Consider the following 22,416-nt stretch of genomic DNA (forward strand, 5'->3'; position numbering starts at 1 on the left):
CCTTCCTCCCTTTTGATACAAAAGCAGAGAAAAGCTGCCTCTCGGTCATCAAAAGTATCTTTTCCTTTCCGCATGCAATTAAGTGCTACACACACACACACACCACCCCCACCCCAGCACCGCCTCACAGTCCAACTATCACAATCGCCAATGACTAAAACTAAACACTGCCCCCACCCCAGCACCGCCTCACAATCCAACTATCACAATCGCCAATGACTAAAACTAAACACTGCCCCCACCCCAGCACCGCCTCCCAGTCCAACTATCACAATCGCCAATGACTAAAACTAAACACTGATGCTACTTGGTAAATGCTGGTCAATTACGTGAATCTTTCACAAGGTAGCAAACACTGTGTCCATTTACTTGGGAAAACAGGAGCTAAGACATTTGTTCGAAGATCACCCCCTTAAAAGAACTTACTAAGCAGAGCTAGGATTTGAACCCAGACAGGGTGCAAGGGACAGAACAAAATTCAAACCCAGGCAGTTTGCCTTCAGTACTTACATTCCTAACAAAGTTCCACAGACAATCTCTTTAGTGGAAGAGATCCAAAACTAGTTAAGATACCAAAAATCTATGGACCAAAAAAACTATTGCTACTCATCTCAATTCATTTATAATGCTGAAAATGTACACCACCTCTAAACGCACATTCTCAGCGTGCTTCCTTTTTTTTTTTTTTTTTTTTTTTTTTTTGAGACAGAGCCTCACTTTGTCCCTCAGGCTGGAGTGCAATGGCGCAATCTCAGCTCACTGCAACCTCCGCCTCCCGGGTTCACACCATTCTCCTGCCTCAGCCTCCCGAGTAGCTGGGACTGAGAGGTGACAACCTGCTAGCAGCCCTCGCTCTCTGCGCCTCCTCGGCCTCGGCGTCCACTCTGGTGGCACCTGAGGAGCCCTTCAGCCTGCCATTGCACTGTGGGAGCCACTCTGGGCTGGTCGAGGCCAGAGCCGGCTCCCTCTGCTTGCCGGGAGGTGTGGAGGGACAGGCGCGGGCGGGAACCGGGGCTGCGCCCGGCGCTCGTGGGCCAGCGCGAGTTCCCTGTGGGCGTGGGCTCGGCGGTCCCCGCACTCGGCCCCGGGCAGTGAGGGGCTTAGTACCTGGGCCAACAGCTGCAGAGGGTGCGCCATGTCCCCGCAGTGCTGGACCGCCGGCGCTGCCCTTGAATTCTCTCTGGGCCTCAGCTGCCTCCTGACGGGGCGGGGGCTCGGGACCTGCAGCCTGCCATGCCAGAGCCTCCCCCCACCCCTCCGTGGGCTTCTGCGCTACCCGAGCCTCCCAGAGGAGCGCTGCCCGCTGCGCTGCGCCGCTTGGTCCCATGGACCGCCCAAGGGCTGAGGAGTGCAGGTGCACGGAGGGACTGGCAGGCCGCTCCCCTTGCAGCCCCAGTGAGGGATCCACTAGGTGAAGCCAGCTGGGCTCCTGAGTCTGGTGGGGACATGGAGAACCTTTATGTCTAGCTGAGGGATTGTAAATGCACCAATCAGTACTCCGTGTCTAGCTCAAGGTTTGTAAATACATCAATCGGTACTCTGTATCTAGCTAACCTAGTGGGGACTTGGAGAACTTTTCTGTCTAGCACTCATAGCACTCTGTGTCTAGCTGAGGGTTTGGAAATACACTGATCAGTACTCTGTCTAGCTCAAGGTTTGTAAATACTCCAATCGGTACTGGAGAACATTTCTGTCTAGCACTGTGTCTCGCTAAAGGACTGTAAATGCACCAATAAGCACTCTGTCAAAATGGTCCATCAGCTCTCTGTAAAATAGACCAATCAGCAGGATATGGGTGGGGCCAGATACAGGAATAAAAGCAGGCTGCCAGCGCCAGCAGTGGCAAGCCTCTTGGGTGCTCTTTCGCAGTGTGGGAGCTTTGTATTTTGCTCTTTATAATAAATCTTGCTGCTGCTCATTCTGGGTCCACTATGAGCTGTAACACTCACCTTGAAGGTCTGCAGCTTCACTCCTGAGGCCAGCGAGACCACAGCCCACCAGAAGGAATGAACAACTCCAGATGTGCCCCCTTAAAAGCTGTAACAGTCCACGAAGGTCTACAGCTTAGCTTCACTCCTGAAGCCAGCGAGACCACGAACCCACCGGAAGGAAGAAACTCCGAACACGTCCAAACATCGGAAGGCACAAACTCCGGACACACCATCTTTAAGAACCATAACACTCACTACGAGGGTCTGCGGCTTCGTTCTTGAAGTCAGCGAGACCAAGAACCCACCAATTCTAGACCAAGGACTACAGGCGGCCACCAGCATGCCCGGCTTTTTTTCTTTTTTCTTTTTTCTTTTTTTTTTTTTTTTTTTGTATTTTTAGCAGAGACAGGGTTTCACCATGTTAGCCAGGATTGTCTCGATCTCCTGTCCCTGTGATCCGCCCGCCTCAGCCTCCCAAAGTCCTGGGATTACAGGCATGAGCCACCACGCCCCAGCCACTTGCTTTCTATTTTCTATGAACTCAAGGCACCACTGTTGAACCTTTTTAGGTTCCTCTCATGTCCCTGGAACCTCCTTTCCACTGTAAAACATTCTCTCAGTCTTTTTTCCGTGATTGCATCCTTAGCTAAGCAAAACTGTTTTCTGAATCAGCTATCTCCCTGATAGCTTTTCAAATAGAGACTGCTGTAGGAGACGAAAGGTTTCCATGTTCTCCTAGCTCCTCACATACTCAATGACTGCTCTCCTGTTTCTCCAAACCCTTCTTCCTCAAAAGCCGATATTCTACATTCCATTTCTCCGTTTCTGTCATCAATAGATCTCTAGGCCCCTCTCCCACATTATTGCTATCTACAGGCAAACTATCCTATACCTGAGATCACACCAAGGTGTGGTGTGGCCACGTTCCCATCAACAGAGTTCTTTGCTTTCTACTCCAAGACTTGCACTTGTCCATACCCCTAACTGTGCTGCTCCATACTAGAAGTCTTATATTGTAATGCTCCACTCTTGGCCATGGCTTCCTCTTTTAGTTCCTTTTCTCTTGTTGTTTCTATTTAGGGACTCATCAAGACATCTACACTCTTTTCTTTTTTGCTTTTTTCTTTCTTTTTCTCTTTTTCTTTCTCTCTCCCTCCCTTCCTTTTTCTTTTCCTTTTCCTTCCGCTCCCTCCCTCCCTCCCTCCCTCCCTTTCTTTCTTCCTTCCTTCCTTCCTTCCTTCCTTCCTTCCTTCCTTCCTTCCTTCCTTCCTTCCTTCCTTCCTTCCTTTTTTATGCATGTATCTCACATAAGACATCCAGACTCGAATTTTTCACATCTTCTCCCAATGTATCGGTTGCTGTCTTTGCTTCCTGCTTCCCTTTCCTAGCTAGCCCAAGTCCCACAGTGTAACTCGTGGACTTCTTTCTTCAGCTTTTTCAACTTTCTCACTTCCTCATTCCACTGGGACACAAAACTTGTCTATTGGTCATCGAAATTCTTTGACCCAACATATTTCATGGTAATGGTAACATCAATCCCAGCTTACAACTTTCCTTTTAGAGACAGGGTCTCACATTTTGCCCACTACTGCAGCTTCCAGGAGAAAAAGTTACCTCTGCCCTGAAATATTCTATAGCTTAATCCACGTGAGCAAAAGACCAAAATCTACCAGTATATAAAATGTGTACTATATATACACTCATCTGAGCAGTAGACTGTGACCTCAAATGCCAACGACTATGACCAAATTACTAACAGACATAAGCCTGAGAACTAAGCCAGACACTCAAACAAGACTCCCTTCTCAGAGACATTTTCTAGAACCATAAAAATAAAAGGCAAAAGTTAGGACATATTCAGGTAACAACCACCTCCCTCCCCCAGATAATTTCTGTTGTATAAAACCCAAAGATTAAAAACTATGACATTGGATTAAAAAAACTTGAGTCTTTCAATAAAAAAAGAACGAGACAAATTTAACCAAAAACACTCATCATTTTTCTTGAAAATACAATAGTTCCCTTCTACCTGAGAGGGATCCATTCTGAGACCCCGAGTAAATACGCTGAAACCATGGATAATAGCAAACCTTATATATACTATATTTTGTTCTATACATACATACTCATGGCAAAGTTTAATTTAGAAATTAGGCACAGTAAAAGATGAATACCAGAACAACTGTAGCATACTCTAATAGAAGTTATATGAACATGGTCTCTTTTTCTCTCAAAATATCTTATTGTACTGTACCACTGGTAACTAAAACTGCGGATAAGGGGGGACTATTGTACAACAGTCTCACTATTTGCCAGTATTTCCGGATCATTTTTAGCTTGTCTTCTCCTTCCTTGTTTCCTTCTTTCTGTTCAAGGCTGGAGGCTCTTCTAGCTCCAATCACAATCTTATGTGTAACAGAGAGGAGATTTCTTTCTTCAGCTGTCAGCTCCACATCCATCCCTGCTACTTTCTTCATTGACTCCACCATTTCTATAAGGGAAAAGCAAAATCTGTACACCTGCAGAATTAGCACCACATGGAAGCTGCCGAAGGGTTTTCTGCCTGTGTCCCCTGGAGGGGTGACATCATGTCTCCCCTGGACTGGAGCCCATTAAGCAACACTTGGAGCAGTCAAGGAGTGCCACACCAGAATGTGGGGACCAGTGACTTCAGGGAGTGCTGGGCAGCAAGTCCCAAGGTCCTCAGGGCACCCCAGGGCCTTTCTTGGAATCCGTACTGCTGTCAGTGCCCTGGCACCACATTCCTGTGATGAGAGTGCAGCCTGAGCGATCTACAAACTGCCTTCAGGGTCTCTCTTCCATTGTCCTGGTGAAGAGCACAGCCCTGATCCGTGCAGGCCTCCTGACTCACACCCTTGTGTTATCTCCCAAACACACTTTCTTATCTGTTCAGTATGGACAGGCTGAGAAGGCTAAAAATTTCCCAAATGTTTAAGTTCTGCTTCCGTTTTGGTTATAAGTTCTGTCTCTAAATCATTCCTCTTTTCTTTCATTTTCCTAGAAACATTCAAGAGAATGAAGCTGCTCCTTCAATACTTTGCTTAGATATTTCTTCTGCCAAATTTCAGGTTCATCACTTGCAAGTTGTGCCTTCCAGGAAACACTAGGAGCACAATGCAGCCAAGTTCTTTGTCACTTTATGACAAGCATCACCTTTCCTCGAGTTTCCAATAACATGTTCTTCATTGCCATCTGAGACTTCATCTGAATGACTTTTCCCTTTCATATTTTTATGTTTTTAAGAGACTGAGTCTCCCTATGTTGGCCAGGTTGGTCTTGAAATCGCATCCTCAAGCGAACCTCCTGTCTTGGCCTCCCGAAGTGCTAAGATTCCAGGCATGAGACACCAGGCCCGACCCCCTCCATATGCTACCGACATTCTGTCCAGCTCTCCTCTTCTGAGCCCTGACCAGAGTCACCCTTAACCAAGAGTCACAGGGAGAAGACGGCCACCCACACGCCAAGAGACAGGCCTGGAACAGAGCCTTCCTGCACAGCCTCAGAGGGACCCATCCTGCTTGATCTCGGACTCATGGCCTCCAGGACTGAGAGACAGTAAGATTCTGTTGTTGAGGGTGCCCAGTCTGTGGTCCTGTAAAACAGCCCTAGGAAACTAACACAGCCTGTTAGCCCACAGATGGTGAAGGGATGGAATGCGCAACGGAGCTCCAGGCTGACTGTCTACAGCTCCCCAAGTGCACTATGGGACCCTCGGGTGGGTGTAGGTATGCAAGATAATTTGGGGTGGTGCAGGATGAATAATTTCAATTGACATTAAAAAGTGTGTATCTTGCTGGGTAAATCAGGGATCCTGACCTGTTAGGAGCCAGGCTACATAGCAGGAGGTGAGCAGTCAGCCAGTGATCAAAGTTTCATCTGTAGAAACAGCTGCTTCCCATCCTTCGCATTACCCCATGAGCTCTGCCTCGTGTGAGATGATCAGTGACGTTATATTCTCATAGGAGCATGAACCCTACTGTGAACTGCGCATGCCAGGGATCTAGACTGCGTGCTCCTTATGAGAACCTAATGCATGATGATCTGTGATTGTCTCCCATCACCCCCAGATGGGACCATGTAGTTAAAGGAAAACAAGCTCAGGGCTCCCATTGATTCTATATTATGGTGAGTCGTGTAATTATTTCATTATATATTACAGTGAAATAATAATAGAAATAAAGCACACAATAAATGTCATGGGCTTGAATCACCTCCGCATTATCCCTTCCCCTTCTCCCAGGTCCGTGGAAGAGTTGTCTTCAAGATAACTGGTCTCTGGTGTCAAAAGTTTGGGGACCAATGATTTAAATGTTTACAAGAATAGTTAAGCAAGTTAAGCTTTACATGCCACAAAAAATACAGGTTTAAATACTAATAAAAATGGGTGCAAATGAAACACTCTTTCTGTGGTCCAGGGAATCTTAACCATTCTATCAGAAAGACTTGCTGCTTGGAGCTGCAGCTGTCCTCCCACATCCTGTCCACTGTAAAGCCCTGCAACACACACACACGTGCCCCCCCACACACACATGCACACAGATGCACATACATAAATACATTCAAATGTGCGTACCTGCACACACACACGCACACACACAGATGCACATACATAAGTATATTCACATATACATACCTGCACACACACACACGAACATACATACATACACATGCATATATCTGCACGCATGCGCACGCGCACACACACACAGACACACACACAGACACGCACACACACACAAACGCTGTGCTTCATGCCCTCACTAGGGTGACCAGAGAGGGAATGTGTGTTTTTAGGAGAAATGAAGACAACTCAGGCCCCTCATTCTCCTGGTGTTTGCACAAGTGCCTTCTCTGCAGACCATGCTTCAGTGTCTTTCTTGGTTCTCCCTCTTACTGAAAGACAGAAGCAGAGGCCCGGCACATACTCAGTTGCTTAGGGCTCAAGCCAAGTTCGCAAGCTTCCTGGGGAGCCTCGTGAGATGAAGGCACTGCACAGCCTCCCTAAAAGAGGTGTCGGCTTTTCCTGGATCCTTGAGCCCAGGAAGGCGATAGGTGAGACATCACAGTTCGTCAGAAGACACAAGCAAACTCCAGTGAGAAAGGGCAAGGGTCAAAGGTTTTACTCTCCCGGAGAAGGGGTTCTCGGGCTGTAAGCAGCAGGCGGAAGACGTCATGGCATGCGCAGTGAGGCGACGGCGAGCTCCAGTTTTCACTGGGAACTGAGATCAACAGTGACCTGACCCCCTACTCATGCTCGTCTCTCCCTGTCTCTCACTTTGCCTTTTGTGTCTCTCTCCCTATCTCTCTTGCTCCTTTTCTTCTCAACCTCCTCTGTCTCTCTCCCTATCTCTCTTCCTCTCTCTGTCTCACTCCCTTCTTCCCATCTCTTTCTCTCTCCTTCTTTTCCACTTCTCTCTCCCTCCTCATCTCTCTGCCGGCCACTGTTCAGGCTCCTGGGGCCCCACATGGATAGGCGGACACAGGACTCCTAGGCTACCTGTCACAGCACAAGCACAGGGCTGCAGGCCCTTGGTCCCCCACCTCCCAGCATCCTCAAACTGAGGGGTGTGGGGTGTGCCCGTGCTCTCCTGGGTGGGCGCCCCACACTCCAGGAAGCAGAAACTGCAAGTCACAGCTGGCTTGAGTGGCACACTCATGGGGCTGCCAGCTTCCATCGTGCCATCTGCTGAGGCCACAGCAGAGGACGCCAGCCCAGGCCGGTCTCTGCAGCAGGGTGGGGGTAGGGGTGGGCTTGGGGGTAGGGGTGGGGATGGGAGCCGCCAATGCAAACTGGCCCCTGACTGGTTTGCTATCCTTCACTCTGCCATGCAAGTCCTGTCCCACCCCTACCCCTGTCTCCCACCACCTCCACCCCTAGGCTGCCCCAGCCCCAGGCTCCAGAGGTCTCCCAGGATCCAGGAACTAAGGGCAACCACTGGGTTCCACAGCCTCTAGTCCATGAGTCAGCCACCCCTCTGTGTGCTGACAAACCTTGGCTCTCATGCCCCACCCCAAGCCGGGACACACCCCATCCTCCACCAGCATTATTCCCGCCTCCTGATTTTAGCCCTCACAACCCTGCTTCCTGGTAATCTTGCCCCCTCCCACGCTGGTCCAGGCAAGCCCAAAGGCCAGCACCCTCGCCCCACCCTTCCTGGGGGCCACTCTACTATCTGCTTGTCCAGATGTCTTCACCTGGCTTTACCAAGCTAGAACAAATAGCAGGGATGAGCCCTCGGCCTCTGCCGGGAAGATTTGCCAAAATACTCTCTATTTAGAAGCAGGAAGAGTGACGGGGCCTAAGAATGACCCCAGGATTGTCACCCAAGCAGCAAGAAGGGCAAGGAGCCCAGTTTCCTGCCCTTACCCTGGGAGGACATGGCCAGGGCTCCACAAGGCCCTGGAGAGGGGTGGGTAGGAGAGCAGATCCAAAACCTCCTCTTGAGGAAGCAGCCACCACCCCAGGAAGCAGCAGATGGGGGCGCACAGGCAGAGCCCCCGGTGCTGCAGGGCAGGCCCAGCAGATCTGTACTCAGCCTCAGCCCCGGGGACCTGCAAGACAGGCTGAGACCCTGATAGGTTCGGATCTGTGTCCCAAACCCATCACTCCTGTGTCAAGGGAGGAACCTGGTGGGAGGGGATTGGATCTGGAGACAGTTTCCCCCGTGCTGCTCCCCTGAGAGTGAGGGAGTCCTCAGGAGAGCTGATGGTTTCAAAGTGCGGCACTTCCTCGTTCTCCACTCACTCCCTCCTGCCGCCTTGTGAAGAAGGCGCCTGTTTCCCCTTTACCTTCTGCCATGATTGTAAGTTCCCTGAAGTGCAGGTCAAGTAAACCTCTTTCCTTTATAAATTACCCAGTCTCGAGTATTTCTTTACAGCAGTGTGAAAACAAACTAGTACCCCTTCCCTGAGGTGCCTTCTCCTTAGGCATCCAGCTGCCCCATGCTCCTGTTCTACCCCCTGGTCTTTCTTTTGCCCTCACGAGGCCCAGGTGATCCACATGGCCAGCCCCAGCCCCATCCCACTGCAGCCGTGTGGCTGCTGGAGAGGCCGCGCTCCTTTCCTCACCCCGAGGGGCCCTGATATGCTCTTTGGATCCTGGAGGAAACTGATCCCCTATTCTCACACTGGTGCAACTTCTTCCAAAACCTCAAAGCTGGACAACGTGAGTCAGTCTTTTTTAATGTCTCCACTTGCTAGGGCTGTCACTGGGATAGTCGTAGAGGGTAGTGCCACTGGATAAATGGATGAACGGATGGACAGTAGTCCAAGGACGATGTCCCTGTCTGTACTGACCTGGGTCCTTCCTCCAATAAGAAGCCTTCCTGAGTGAGTTTATATAGTCATCCCTTGGTATCCATGGAGGATTAGTTCTAGGGTCCCGGGGATGCCAAAATCCATGGATGCTCAAATCTCTGATATAACATGGCCTAGTATTTACATATAAGCTATGCACATCCTCCCATAGACATTAGACCATTACTAGATTATTTATGATATGTAATGCAATGCAGATGCTACATAAATGGTTGTGATACTGTATTCTTTAGGGAATGATGACAAGAACAAAGTCTGCACATGTTCAGTAGAGACATAACCATGCAATTTATTTTCTGAATATTTTCCATCTGCTGTTGCTGAATCCACAGATGCAGAGCTCCCGGATACGAGGGCCAAGTGTGCTTTGAGAGTAGGGTGGGAGAGTTTGTGAATGAGTACAGGGGAACAGGTGTCGATCAGGAGGGCCCTGCATTGTGGCATCTGGACGCCGTGTCTCAGGACTTGAAACTCCGTTTGGAAGGCACAGCAGACTCAGCCCAGGTCATAGCCCTCCCCTTGAAGCTTCATTTTATCCCAAGCTCTTTCTGGAACCTGGAATTTGGCATCCCCTCTAGGCCCCGGGTGGAAGGACAGATGAACCAGATTTGAGATAACATGTCTAGAATACAGTGAGGCCCTACTGTGTTCCCAGCACTTTCCCCACAGGATCCTCTAGCTAGAATATCCAAGGGTCATGGAGAGAAATACCCAGTTAAAATATCAGAAATGAAAAAAGAGATACCATTAGAGACATGAAAAAGACCATTAGGTAATAGTATTAGCATTTGTATTCTGAGATTCAACAGTAGTGGTCACTTCCCTCCACCCTTATGTGTATCCCAGACCACTCTGGGCGAGGAGGGCTGAGGTTAGGGAACACCCGTGGATGCTCTGATACCGGTCCTGGACCTCGGGGATGACAGTGATGAGGAACTGGGTGCACACATGAGTGGGGCAGCCAGGCCTGGCCAGGGAAGGTACACACATGTGCACAGATGTGTTTACCCATGTACACTTGTGCACACATGCACACAAACACATTGCAGGCAGGCATGTGGCCGCCTCAGGCAGTGGAGGACCCTGACTCTGGGCCCTGCTGACCCGGGCAAGGCCCCAATGTGATGCGTGCCATGACCTCAGAATGTCACTGGTGCTTAGCACCAATCCGCTCTCCGGCCTGCCTCTGTGTTCTACGGCAGTTACACGTGCACAGTGGTATCAGCTACACGTGCACAGTGGTATCTGGGAACAGTTTTGTGGACTCGAAGGTTTTCTACCTGAGAGGCATAACGCAGGTCAGCTGATTCACCAGAATCAGGTGAGTGTGACCTGCTCTCTTCCCTCAAGGCTGACTTGGGGACAGTGGCTATGCTGTGGGTAGTGTTGGCCTCTGGGCAGCTACCGAGGAGTGTCATCCCTGAGCACTCACCGGTCGCCCGTTCTACACTGCCAGTGTAGACGATTGGCTCTTTCGTCCTCATGGTGACTTCATAGAGTGAGTGCCATTCCCTAGTGTACCCATTTGACAGGTGAGACGTCTGGGGTCAGAGAGGCGGTAACCGGCCTGGGAATCCAGACATGAACCTGGGTTTTGCTCTCACCCTTGCTGTGTACTGTGCTGGAATTCAGGCCTGAACCCTGTGACCTCCCTGCCCTAGATCCCAAGTCTTCCCAGTTTTCTCATCCCGACGGGGCAGAGCCTGGTCCTGGCAGAGTCACTGGGATGGATCCACTGTAGGTGTGGTGGATAGGAGGGTCCTCAGAACACCTCTGTGCTCTAAGTTGGGTCCTAATGGTGGCTGTGGGCCCCACTGAACACACAAGGTCCCTTTTCTGGGGGAACCTTCTGCCCTTGGGCAGCTGTGGAAAATGAAGGAGCCCTGGAGGGCTGGCTGGGGGGAGACCATCTTCCCTTCTGTTCAAAGGGGTCCAGGCACTGCGGTTCTCTCCAAGTATTTCTTGCTCTGTCTGGTCCTCTCGAGGCCTCACCCTCCTTTTGCCCCGAGTGTTCCCAGGAGGAACTGTCCATCCAGGTGTTCTCTAGGATCAAGGACCCACGGTCCTTCCTCAGTGACCCGGGAAAATGAAGCCCCCTCCTGTAGGGACAGCTCAGAATGGTGGAGTCCAGTCCCTCCCCGAGTGATGGTTTCCCCTAGCACAATAGATCATTTTCATCCCCCAAACCGAACACCCTCCTGCTCAACTGGCATTATTCCTAAAGTGGCTTCACTGTTCAGACTCAACGGCCACGGGAGCCAAAGTGATGAGCGGAGAAGAACAGAGCAGTCAGGAGAGATCTTGTTCCCTGTAGGAAACTGGACATCTCTGTGGTCCTGAGCATCCCAGGAGGCCGATTGTACAGAGACCTCTGGTCACTGACCCCAGTCTCCCTCCACATCCCTGGAATAGCCCATCATGGGCCCTTCACCCTTGGCAGGTGGACACTATTCAACCTGCTGGGGCAGGTGTGTCCCCATTTCATGGCATTTGGGGACAACTGGACTCTCTGTCCAGGTCGCACTGTCCTCAAGTCCTTGGGATGATGCCCACCCCTGCTTGGGACTGGGGACTCCAGAGACTCATGCATGTGTGGGCCACTGGGTCTGGCCCCTTTTTACCTGGGGACGGTGGTGGAATGGGGGTTACGCAGCCAGCCAGCATCTGGGAGCCTGGTGGGAGCGGTTCAGGTTTTCTCTGAGGCTCTCAAGTACAATGTAACTTTTAGATGATTTTGTCTCACAGGATGGAAATCGCAGAGGATGCAGATAGTTTGCGGGCACAGGAGCGAGAGAACATCATTATGAAGTATGAGAAGGTACAGGTCGGTCTGCTCCTTGGAGGGAGGCCTCTTCCAGTGCGCCCTGGTCAAAGGGTCCTGGGCTCCCTAGGAGCACAGAGTGGGCACGGGTCGCCACTACCCCCAGGCCCTTACACCCTTTACCTTGGACCCCTCACCAAGCCTCCCTCTGGGTTACAGGGACACCGAGCTGGGCTGCCCGAGGACATGGGGCCTGAGCCTGGTGGAATCTACAACAACATTGATCGCTTTGGGATTGTGCAGTGAGTCCTCTGTGCTCCCCTCACCCCTAAAGCACCTGTCTCAGCTCAGGGATGGGTTTGCTTTCAGAAAGGCCTTTCTGAGGCAGGACTGCCTCGCCAGGTCAGGTCAACCTCCTTTCCAGGGTCAGAACTCCTCCCTGGCTCCCCTGCAGGTCCAGCCTGAGGTTGCTGTTAGGCCAGAGGTGCGGGGCCCATCTAGGGAGTGGGTGGGAATGGAGACTGGGCTAGGTCAGGCCCCTGGACTCTCAGCAGTTCTGTCCACAAATCAGCACAAGAGGAGCGGGGCAGCCTGAGGGTCTGGCCATGTCTACTTGGAAACAACCCCAGTGATATCCAAGTGTTGTGGCCACAGGGTGAAGGGACACGTGGCCCAGCCTCAGGGCTGTTGTCCAGCAGGTCTCTGAGGGCCCACCTGCCCCTGTCCTCCCTCATTTACCTAGAGCTACAGCCCTCACTGCCCCCATCGGGAAGATGGAAAGGCATGGAGACAGTGGGGGCTGTGGCCCTAGGGGAACGGGGGAGAAGACGGGCAGGGCCCTGTTCTGGGCATCTCATGTTAAGGTCAGTGAGGTGGCAGGGCTTGTGGCTAGAGACCCTGGATCTGATGCTGGGAAGGGATCTGGGGCCAGGTAAGAGGAGCCCAGCCAGGAGACCATCCCTTAGGGATCATAGGATGAAGAGACAGAGGATCCCAGGGGAGGGAGGGTGGGAGGGAGCTGATGAGCGGTGCCACTTCTGAAACGCAGGGTGTGTGGGTCAGGTGCAGGGAGAGGCAGGTGGATGCTGGGAGGTCAGAACTTGCAAGGGCCTTGGGGCTGTCAAGTGGGATGGGGCCCTGGTGCACCAGGAGTACACTGGGCAGGTCTCAGGGCAGGCTCCCTTGACCCTGGTGGTGTGATGTGGTCACTCCCTGAGGGATTCCTGTCATGGCCCAGTCGCCCACTCTGGGCGGCCCCCATCCCATCTCAGGCCTGAACCTTCTCAGCTCTAGCAGAAAGCACACCTCGAGTCCAGGGCGGGCAGCCCCATTATGCAGCCTGACCGCCCCCCACGCCAGGGGCCTCAGTAACCCCGCCCAGGCTGGCCCCACACTCCTTCTTCTCCCAGGTCCTGCCCCTCCTGGGAGTCCACCCCACAGGAAGGCCCTTGTCCTCCCTTCCCTGTGTCTTCTCCTGGGCTGAGCCCTGAGCTGGATAGGGACAGAGCCTGTCCTTTCTGGGGGTTGGGTCCCAGTCTGGGGCAGCTCCAGGCCCTGTGCAGGTCCTCAGTTCTGCCTGGCTTGCCTTACAGTGAGACAGAGCTGCCTCCTGCCACTGCTCGGGAGGCGAAGGTAAGAGCCTGATGCATGGGGAGGGGGCTGGTCCAGGGATGTGGGGACTGGGCGGGTGGTCGGTGAGGCAGAGGAGGCAGCTGGCCGGGGCAGTGGCGGGTGAGGGCAACACGCTATCACTGGGAGGGGCAGCAGTCCCTGATGGATCTGACCCCAAGTTGCGGTAACTTGGGCAGTTTGATGAAATTCCAAAGTGAGAACCACAGTTGTGGCTTGGGGGTGGCTGCCGCCTGTGTCAGGACCCCACTCAGAGGCTGGGACCTGACCCATGACTGGTGTGTCTGTGGCCTGAGGATGGCACGTCCCGGGGTCCCAAAGCCAGCCCACTGGTGCTCATTTGCTCAAAGGCTCTCAGCCCTTAGGGTCTGCCCTTCGGTGGTTCCCTCCAGCTGGGTCCACCAGGGCTCCAGAGCCCAAGACCCAGAATCCACGGGCGGCTCTGGGAAGCCTGGCAGCTCCCCTAACTCCAACATTCTTCGTTTGACAGCAAATGCGGCGGGAGATAACACGAAAGAGCAAGTGGATGGAAATGCTGGGACAGTGGGAGACATATAAGAACAGTAAAAAGGTAATGTGTGGAGGGAGAGGCCCCGGGAACCACTCTGCAGAGACAGGGGACAGGCACCCATGGCTGTGGCCTGGCACCGTCAGCCTCTCAGAGGGCGGGTGGCACACTGTCCTCACCCAGAGGACTGCAGGCCTGGTCGGTGGTTTGCCTGCCTATTTGTGCAAGCGTCACCTTGCTGGGAGGGAATCTGAATCTAGGGCTAGGACCACCCAGAGCTCAAGGCTAGGGATGCCCTGGTGACCCAAAGGAAGGAGAATGTTCAGATCAGAGTCCCGACTCTGAGTGTCCATCCACTCTTTCAATCCTGGGAAGGGAGACCCTGTCCCAGCTTAATGTCACCTCTAACAGGGAATCACGGGGCCAAAACCAACCATTTCCAGAATCCTTGGGCTCTGGTCCTCACTGGGGTCGCCCCGTGGCCTGTAACACCAGATTGTTTTCTGCCCACAGCTGATAGATCGAGTATATAAGGGCATTCCCATGAACTTCAGGGGCCAAGTGTGGTCAGTTCTCCTGAACATACAGGAAGTCAAGTCGAAAAACCCCAGAACATACAAGGTACGCTCAGCCAGAGCACGACAAACAGGACAGGCTGTGTCAGGGGCTCAAATCTCCAGCTGGAGGGAGCATCAAGCCCAGGCTGGGGGTGGGTGGGATGGTCAGATGCACATCCTGGGCACGGACGGTGACATAGTCACCACAGACAAACTCAGCTCTCGTGACCCTCCCCGGCTTCAGTAACAAGCCAAAAAGCAGCTTTGTGCAGAAGGAAACCTTCCTGCTTTCCTTCCTTCCCGGAGTGCTGACTGTGGGCCGACTGCCATTTGGGGCAGGGAGTCTTCCATCTGTTCTGAGGCTGCTTCCTCCTCTTGGCCCTGCCCTACAGGTCATGAAGGAGAAGGGCCAGAGGTCATCTGAACACATCCACCAGATCAACGTGGACATAAGCAAGACGCTAAGGACTCACATCTTCTTCAGGGATCGATACGGAGCCAAGTAAGCCTATGGGAGCCACAGGATCCCAGCAGACATGGAGTAAATGAAAGGGATGGGGGCTTCCCCGGAGCAGAAGGCAGGGTCACCTAGGAGGGATGACAGAGCTGCCAAGAGCTCTCCTGGCCCAGGGAGCAACCGGCACCATAAAACAAGCACCTCTCTGGTTCCAAGCCCTGGGCCAGACTGGAACGTGTGGGGCCAGAACCCAGGAGGATCCTGAGGAGACAGAAGGCAGCAAACAAAATCATGCACAATGGTGAAAGGTGCTCTCCCGGACCCACGGGGACCCATGGTAGGACTCACGGGAGGGGGGCAGGACAGAGGGCCCTTGAGCCTCCTGAGGTAACAGTGACATCACCAAATGCTGGGGGAATTAGGGGTCCTGGAAACTGTCATCCTTGTCTGCTGGGAACGTGACATGGCACAGCCACTTTGGCAGCCAGTTGGGCAGTGGCTCACAAAGCTCAATGGACTTCAACCACGTGTCCCCAAAGTGTCTCAGATATTGAACCCACTGATTTGAAAACTGACATCCACATAAGACGTTCACTGCTTAATTCACTGTCACTCGTACACGGAGATTTCGGGGATGGCCTTCAATATGGGAATGGGGAGAGCAAGACTGGTCTTCCCTCCAAACGGAAGACCCAGTGAGAAAAGGGAACGAGCCAGTGATGGCCGGACGAATGTGGGTGGATCCTAGATGCATTTTGCTGAGGGAAAGAAGCCAGACCCAATAAGCTACCACATAGGATTCCCATTCCTGGGTCATTCTGGAAAAGACCAAACCATAGGGACTGAGAAGCAGTCTGGGTGGCCAGGGGCTGAGGGATCAGGGAGAGGCCGGGTGCATAGGGGCCACCCTGGAGACTTGGAAGATGAAGGAGTCACTCCAGGAGGGGCTGAAGCGGTGGCCGGGAGACTCTGCCCATTGGTTTAGAACCGTGGAGGAACTGTACACCCAAAGGCTGAACTGGCGTGTGTGCAAACTGAAAAAAAATAAAGAAAATCATTCAGAGTGAAAAGGATCAGGCGAGTCACTGTACAACTGGGCTATCTGCATGTCACAGATGTGGATTTTACTGAAACATTTCCTCAAAGGACCTGAAGAGCTCACTGCTTATCTGGTGAATCATCTGAACCTGAAATGGGGTTGGTTGTTAGGCTTTGTGGACAAAGTGAAACCAACGGCATCTGCACAAAACAAACAAAAGCCTCCTTTCTCTGTTTCCTAGGCAGCGGGAACTATTCTACATCCTCCTGGCATATTCGAAGTACAACCCGGTGAGTATTCCCGGCAGTGACGTTCCCGGGCAGTATTTCCCTGTTCACAGGAGTGGGTGTCTGGTGGGGGTGTCACTGCTTCTTTTAAAATTAGTATTTGTGAGCCACCAGGATATAGGATGTAGGACTCCAGCTCACTGCTGGCATTAGCCTCCAAGCAAGGGGGTGGCCTCAAGGGGTCAAGCTGAGACAGAAAGGAGTCGGGGCCTGGACTCCTGGTGTCACCTGGGTCTGACCACCACTTCTCAGAACCAGAAATGACGCCCTCCTCCTGGGGCTGCCCCAAAGCCCAGGAGCTTAACAGAGTCACACGCAGGACGGTGCCATCAGGAGACATTTTGGACAAAGTGCTGAAGTGCCTGATGGACTTGGCTCTTGTCATGAAATAAATTTGCATCCTGAGGAAGCCTCTTCATCAGAGGAAGCCTCCCCAGTCACCTCTGCCCTCTCCAATGACATGAGTCCTCCCAGGTGACCTCAGTCCTCCCAGGTCATGTCCTTTCACGGTGACTCTGGCTCTTGCAGGAGGTGGGCTATTGCAGGGACCTGAGCCACATCGCGGCCTTGTTCCTCCTGTATCTGCCTGAGGAGGATGCATTCTGGGCACTGGTGCAGCTGCTGGCCAGGGAGAGGCACTCTCTGCAGGGTAGGTGGACAGCTGCCCCCAAGACTTCATGCAGTGAGTCCCGGGGGCAGCCACCCTGGCCAGATGATCTCAGCTTTCAGCCAAGGCACCTTCCTGGTATTGCCAGCTTGTTGGGAGCCTTTAGGATGTCTCTGCTGAGGGTCCCACGGGAGTTCGCGGCTGACCCCCAAAGCCCAAGTCAGACGCCTTTCATCCCCATCAGCGAAGGACATCTCATCCTCCCCGTGTCCACCCTCTGTGTCCTGCTGCCACGCCCTCCGGCTCTCTGTGCAGCTGACTGTCTCCTCTCTGAGAGTCCTCCTGCCCTCCAGCTACCCGGGCTCCAGTTGCCCTTGGGGCCCACAATGGGCCGACCAAGCCCAGGTGGCAGCATCTCCCCATCCCGTGTCCCCTGGCCCGACCTCACTTCCAGGAGATGACCAGGAAGCCCAGCACCCGCCCTGTTTTGGCCACCTTTTTGTGGCCTCAAAGTTAGGCTTGCCCTTTTTGCACCCTGGTCCAGGAGGCGTCCAGGGGAACCTCCAGCCAGGCTCCAGGGGATGTTCCTGCCCCACCTCCCCAGGGCAAAGGCTGCATGGTGGGGTCATCAGATGGGCGGGTGGGAGGCCTTGCGGTTTTGGGGCCTCTGCAGCTGCCCAGCTCTTCCTGCTGATGGCTCCACATCTTGGGGGAAGGCTCTGATTTCATGATGGGGTGGGGGCTTCTCAGGATTCCACAGCCCAAATGGCGGGACAGTCCAGGGACTCCAAGACCATCAGGAGCATGTGGTCCCCACAGCACAACCCAAGACCAGGTGGCATCTGGTGAGTTTATGGTCCCCTCCGCTCTTCCCCAGAGGCCCTGCCTCTCGTGGGGCTGGAGGAACGGGGACTGGAGCCCCTGGTGGGGCTGGTGACTGGCTGAGTCCAGCCAGGGCCTGACCTGGGACGTCGGCTTCTCCATGGGCTGGGAGTTGGATTCCTTTCCTGCCCTGGAGGAGACAGAGGCACAGGGATGGGGGCCCAGCTCCCGCAGAGCAGGGCAAAGGGCAGTGTATCCACCGGGAGTGTGGGAAGGGGCCGGTGTTGTGGGGAGCCCTGGACACCGCCCAGTGTTCTGCACTAGGGGAAGGGTCTTCAGAGGCCCTGCAAGAGGGAGGTTTTTAGGGCAGCCCAGGGGGCCCTGAGCACCTCTGTTCCTCCCATCAGGACAAGGAAGGTCTTTGCGCGCAGGGTTCCTCGTTAGGCTGGCTTCTCCAGATGTTGAATGACGGGGTAAGAAGGCACAGGGAGACCCTGGCTCAGGGACCCTCATTGCCCTGCAGTGCCCTGCTTCCCTAGCCCGGGGGTCTGGCTCACCCACAGCCCACAGGAGGCTCCGCCCACAGGGGGGCCCTCACAGGACACCAAAACCAAACCCTCTGCCCAAGAGGGGTCATCCCAGGGCAAAGGCTGGGGCTCAGGCCCAGTCTCATGGGCAGACAGGGCCAGGACCCGACTTGAGAGGGCTCAGGGAAGCCTCATGCCCTGGGCAAGCCCCTCTCTCCAGGAGCCACATCCCCCCTCAAATGAGTGCCCCCCATGAGGAGCTGCAAGACCTTGTCTGACCCAGCGCCCTGGAGGGCTCAGGAAACCCTCATGGCGAAGGTCACTGACTCTGGGGACTGAAGCCCCAATGGACCCAGCTCGAGCCACCAGCCCCAGCCTGGAAGGGCCAGGTTCTCCCACACCTGCTGTCCCCACAGATCTCTCTTGGGCTCATCCTGCGCCTGTGGGATGTGTATTTGCTGGAAGGAGAACAAGTGTTGATGCCGATGACAAGCATTGCCTTTAAAGTTCAGAGGAGTAAGTGTACATGTGCCCAGTGGGGCCGGGAAGCCCTGGGGTCAGACCCAGACTGTCCGGAGGCCAGCTTCCTCACACTGTCCTCATGATCCTCTGTTCTGGTCTGGAGGGAGGTCTGGCCAGGTGGGCTGGGCAGGGGACTGAGACACCGAGCCCATCCTCCACATGACGCAGATGAAAGTCAGGAGTGTCGTGAGCACTTCCTTGCCCAGGTTGCCCTCCAGCCACAGTCTCTTGTGCACATCTGGGCCCCTGGGGTGGCCACAAAAGGATCCAGCACCGCCCAGTGGGAGACTGAAGTGGCCACGAGGTATCAGCTGTGCCCCCTCCCAGGGAACTCTCCTGGCTTGATGTCCACCCTGTCCCTAGAGCGCCTTATGAAGACATCCAGGTCTGGCCTGTGGGCACGGTTGTGGAACCAGTTCTTCTACACCTGGGAGTTGGATGATGACGCTGTGCTCAAGCATCTTAGGGCCTCTACGAAGAAACTAACGAAGAAGCAAGGGGACCTGCCACCCCCAGGTGGGCTCCAGTGCATTGTCCCCTCCTATGTCACCCTCTGGGGCAGTCAATAGTGGGGGAGTGCCCGAGACCCGCAACCCTACTACCTGGGCCTTCCTCTTTAACTTTTCCACCTCCTCTTCCTCCTGGACGCTAAGAAAGTACAGCAGGCCCACCAGTCCTCAGGGCAGGCGCTCAGTGCGTGGGTACTGGATGTGTTGTGCATGCAGGAGGAGGATGTGGGCATGACCGTCCAACAAGCCCCCTCCCACTATCCGCAGTGTCTCTGTCTCCCCCTTACAGGGCCCTCTAGGGCACTAGATGAGCCAGACCCATTTGTGGGAAACCCGCCCCTCCCTGCAAACACCCACAGCCTCAGAGAGCAACAGAGGCCCCTCATTGCTGCACGCTCCTCCAAGGTTGCCAGGACAACCAGCCTTGAGCCAGGGAGACAAGGGAATCGGGTGTTCCTGACCCCCACAGCATTCAGGGAGAGGGCACAGGCAGGACCCCGGGCCCAGAGCCAAGATTTCAGCCAGATGTGGGAACGGTCAGTCCTGGCATGGACTGGACAGCCCAGGAGGGCAGAGGATGACCCACGTCAAGGCCCAATCACCCACTGCGTAGACGCGTCCCCATGAGAGGTGGCAAGGGGCTGGGTGACATCCAAGTTCCCTCCCACCTGAGTTCTCACTAGGGGTTGTATCCCTGGACCAAGAGCCCTGGGACGAGCGTGTGTGGTAGGAAGCCCCCAGCCAGTCCGAACCCTGGGGGCAGTGCCAGGAGCCACCTGTCATGCCCTAACAGCTTCTCCATGCCAGGAGGCACACACCCCTCCCTCTGGGATCAGCAGACTACAGGCGTGTCCTCAGTGTCAGCCCCCGGGGGCCCCACAGAGACCCCGAGGACTCCAGAGACCCAGGCAGGTGGGGCCCAGCCAGGAAAGGCCTGCATGGGCTCATTGGAGACGCTGACCACGTCTGTTTTCCTTTCAGCGAAACCCGAGCAAGTGTCCTCAACACCCAGGCCTGTGTCGGCTTCAAGTGGCAGGATGACCCTCTGCAATGGGGACAGGCAGGCCCCTCCAGGCCCACCAGCCCGGTTCCAGCGGCCCATTTGGCTAGTTTCCCCACCATGGGCACCTCGTTCTTCCACATCTTGTCCTGGTGGGGCTGTCTGGGAAGACACCTACCCTGTGGGCACTCAGGATGTGCCCAGCCCGGCCCCGGCTCAGGGAAGACCTCAGGGTTCCTGGAGATTCCTGGAGTGGAACTCGATGCCCCGGCTCCCGACGGACCTGGATGTAGGGGGCCCTTGGTTTCCCCATTATGATTTTGAACAGAGCTGCTGGGTCCGTGTTCCTTCTGAATGTGTCCTGGACAGCCCCGGGACTGTCAGACAGGGCTAGCCTGGGAAGCCCATGGGGACCCTGACACCAAGCCCTGCCAAGGCCATCAGGACTGAGGGAGATCGGGAGACATCCCACTGCAACAGGGCACCCCATCTGCGGACAAGAGACTTGCACCCAATTTCTACAATGGCACCGTATCCCAGGAAGACCAGCTGGCCACCTGCTGGCAGGCCGAACACCCTGTGGAGGGGGTGAGATTGGCTTTCACCGCACTGAGCCACAATGTGGACATGGACTTCCAGCCCTGCACTGCACCCAGCACTGATTCCAACCAGGACACCTCCTTAACAGCTAAGCACAAGCAGCAGTGGGCTCCCACCTCAGGGCCTTGCCTCTGCCACCTCTACTTGGAAAGTTCTCAGTTCCCTCCAGGCTTCTAGAAGCACCTGGGCCAGGGCTCATGGCTGGATAATTTCCCGAGACTTAACAACCCAAGCAAGCTTCACATCCTCATTTTATTTTTTGTTAAACTTATGAAAATTTATTAACAAAGTGTGCAGCTCGAAAGACCTTCACAGATGGAACACACCAGCCCCCAGATCACAAAGCCAACCATGCCCAGCCCCTCCTAGCACCCCTAGCCGTGTGGCCAGCTTTCTGAATTCTGACTACAACGTGTGCCTGCCTTTGTATTTTCAACTCATAGACGGTTAACTCCCTTCCTGTTTTAAAATAAATGTTTTCTGTTGAAAAGATTTTCGATATACAAAAATATGAAAAAGACACTACAGTGTCCTCCTACACCTTCCATCCAGCTGCCCCTAATTATGACGTTTTGCAGTTCCATGGCACATAAGAAATTTAGGCCGGGTATGGTGGCTCACACCTGTCACCTCAGCAATTTGAGAGGTCAAGGCGGGAGGTTCAGGTTCACTTGAGTCTGGAAGTCTGAGACCAGCCTGGGAAACACAGGTGAACCCTGTCTCTAGAGAAAAGTCAAAGAAATTAGCCAGGCCTGGTGGCGTGTGTCTATGGTCCCACCTAGTGAGGACCTTGAGGCAGGAGGACTGCTGGAGCCCATGACTTCCAGGAAGCAGTGAGCCATGATTGCACCACTGAAGAATAGAAAGCTAAATATTTGAAGTGTTACTTTATGCCACTAGGGAAAGCAAGAAGACTTTTAATCTTATACCATCAGTATTAAGGTATACAGTTTTCTAAAAATTTATCTCTGCAGTTCAATAAGAAAAAATTCCTGCACATTATATTTGATAGAGTAAATAAAGAAAAAAATAAAAACCTTAAAGGAAATGTCAGTATTAGACTCATGCACTTTTCAAAGCATTACTAAAGAGCATCTCACATTTCTGTTTAAAACACTTGTACCATTGCATAATTAAGTATGAAGATGAGAGTTATTTGAGGTGTTTAAAAGTTGGTGGTGCCACATCTAACTGGTGTAAACTAGATAAAAATCACTATAAAAAAGTTCAAATTCCATGCAAATGTAAAGATTATGCAATCTTATTAAATTGTTAAACTACCAAATGGGATCACATCATGTCTATTATTAGCAATAAGAAAA

At 53.5% G+C, this 22,416-nt stretch overlaps 1 protein-coding gene across 3 annotated transcripts; it reads left to right on the top strand.

Annotated features, from left to right (window-relative positions):
- Positions 1–12,015: 12,015 nt before the first annotated feature.
- Positions 12,016–21,555, top strand: LOC135967865 (TBC1 domain family member 3B-like). Of its 3 annotated transcripts, none has more exons than XM_065532507.1 (14): positions 12,016–12,087; positions 12,250–12,332; positions 13,440–13,662; positions 14,150–14,230; positions 14,681–14,788; positions 15,117–15,226; positions 16,462–16,510; positions 17,036–17,156; positions 17,865–17,959; positions 18,344–18,409; positions 18,880–18,979; positions 19,349–19,501; positions 20,476–20,838; positions 21,024–21,555. In XM_065532507.1, the coding sequence occupies exons 1-14, from the start codon at positions 12,016–12,018 to the stop codon at positions 21,269–21,271; spliced, it is 1,872 nt and encodes a 623-aa protein (XP_065388579.1). In that variant the 3' UTR covers positions 21,272–21,555. The 3 variants fall into 3 exon arrangements, with proteins under 3 accessions (XP_065388579.1, XP_065388580.1, XP_065388581.1); XM_065532508.1 differs by having other exon boundaries at positions 13,623–13,662; XM_065532509.1 differs by lacking the exon at positions 18,344–18,409 and having other exon boundaries at positions 13,623–13,662.
- Positions 21,556–22,416: the final 861 nt, after the last annotated feature.

This window comes from Macaca fascicularis, chromosome 16 (assembly GCF_037993035.2).
Source record: "Macaca fascicularis isolate 582-1 chromosome 16, T2T-MFA8v1.1".
Classification (NCBI taxonomy): Eukaryota; Metazoa; Chordata; class Mammalia; order Primates; family Cercopithecidae; genus Macaca; species Macaca fascicularis.

Excerpts from the sequence above, each read along its gene's own strand:
- LOC135967865 (XM_065532507.1), top strand. The coding sequence starts at position 12,016 with ATGGAAATCGCAGAGGATGCAGATAGTTTGCGGGCACAGGAGCGAGAG. Across the intron at positions 12,333-13,439 it reads GATCGCTTTGGGATTGTGCA|GTCCTGCCCCTCCTGGGAGT; the intron begins GTGAGTCCTCTG and ends TTCTTCTCCCAG. Across the intron at positions 15,227-16,461 it reads AGGGATCGATACGGAGCCAA|GCAGCGGGAACTATTCTACA; the intron begins GTAAGCCTATGG and ends TCTGTTTCCTAG.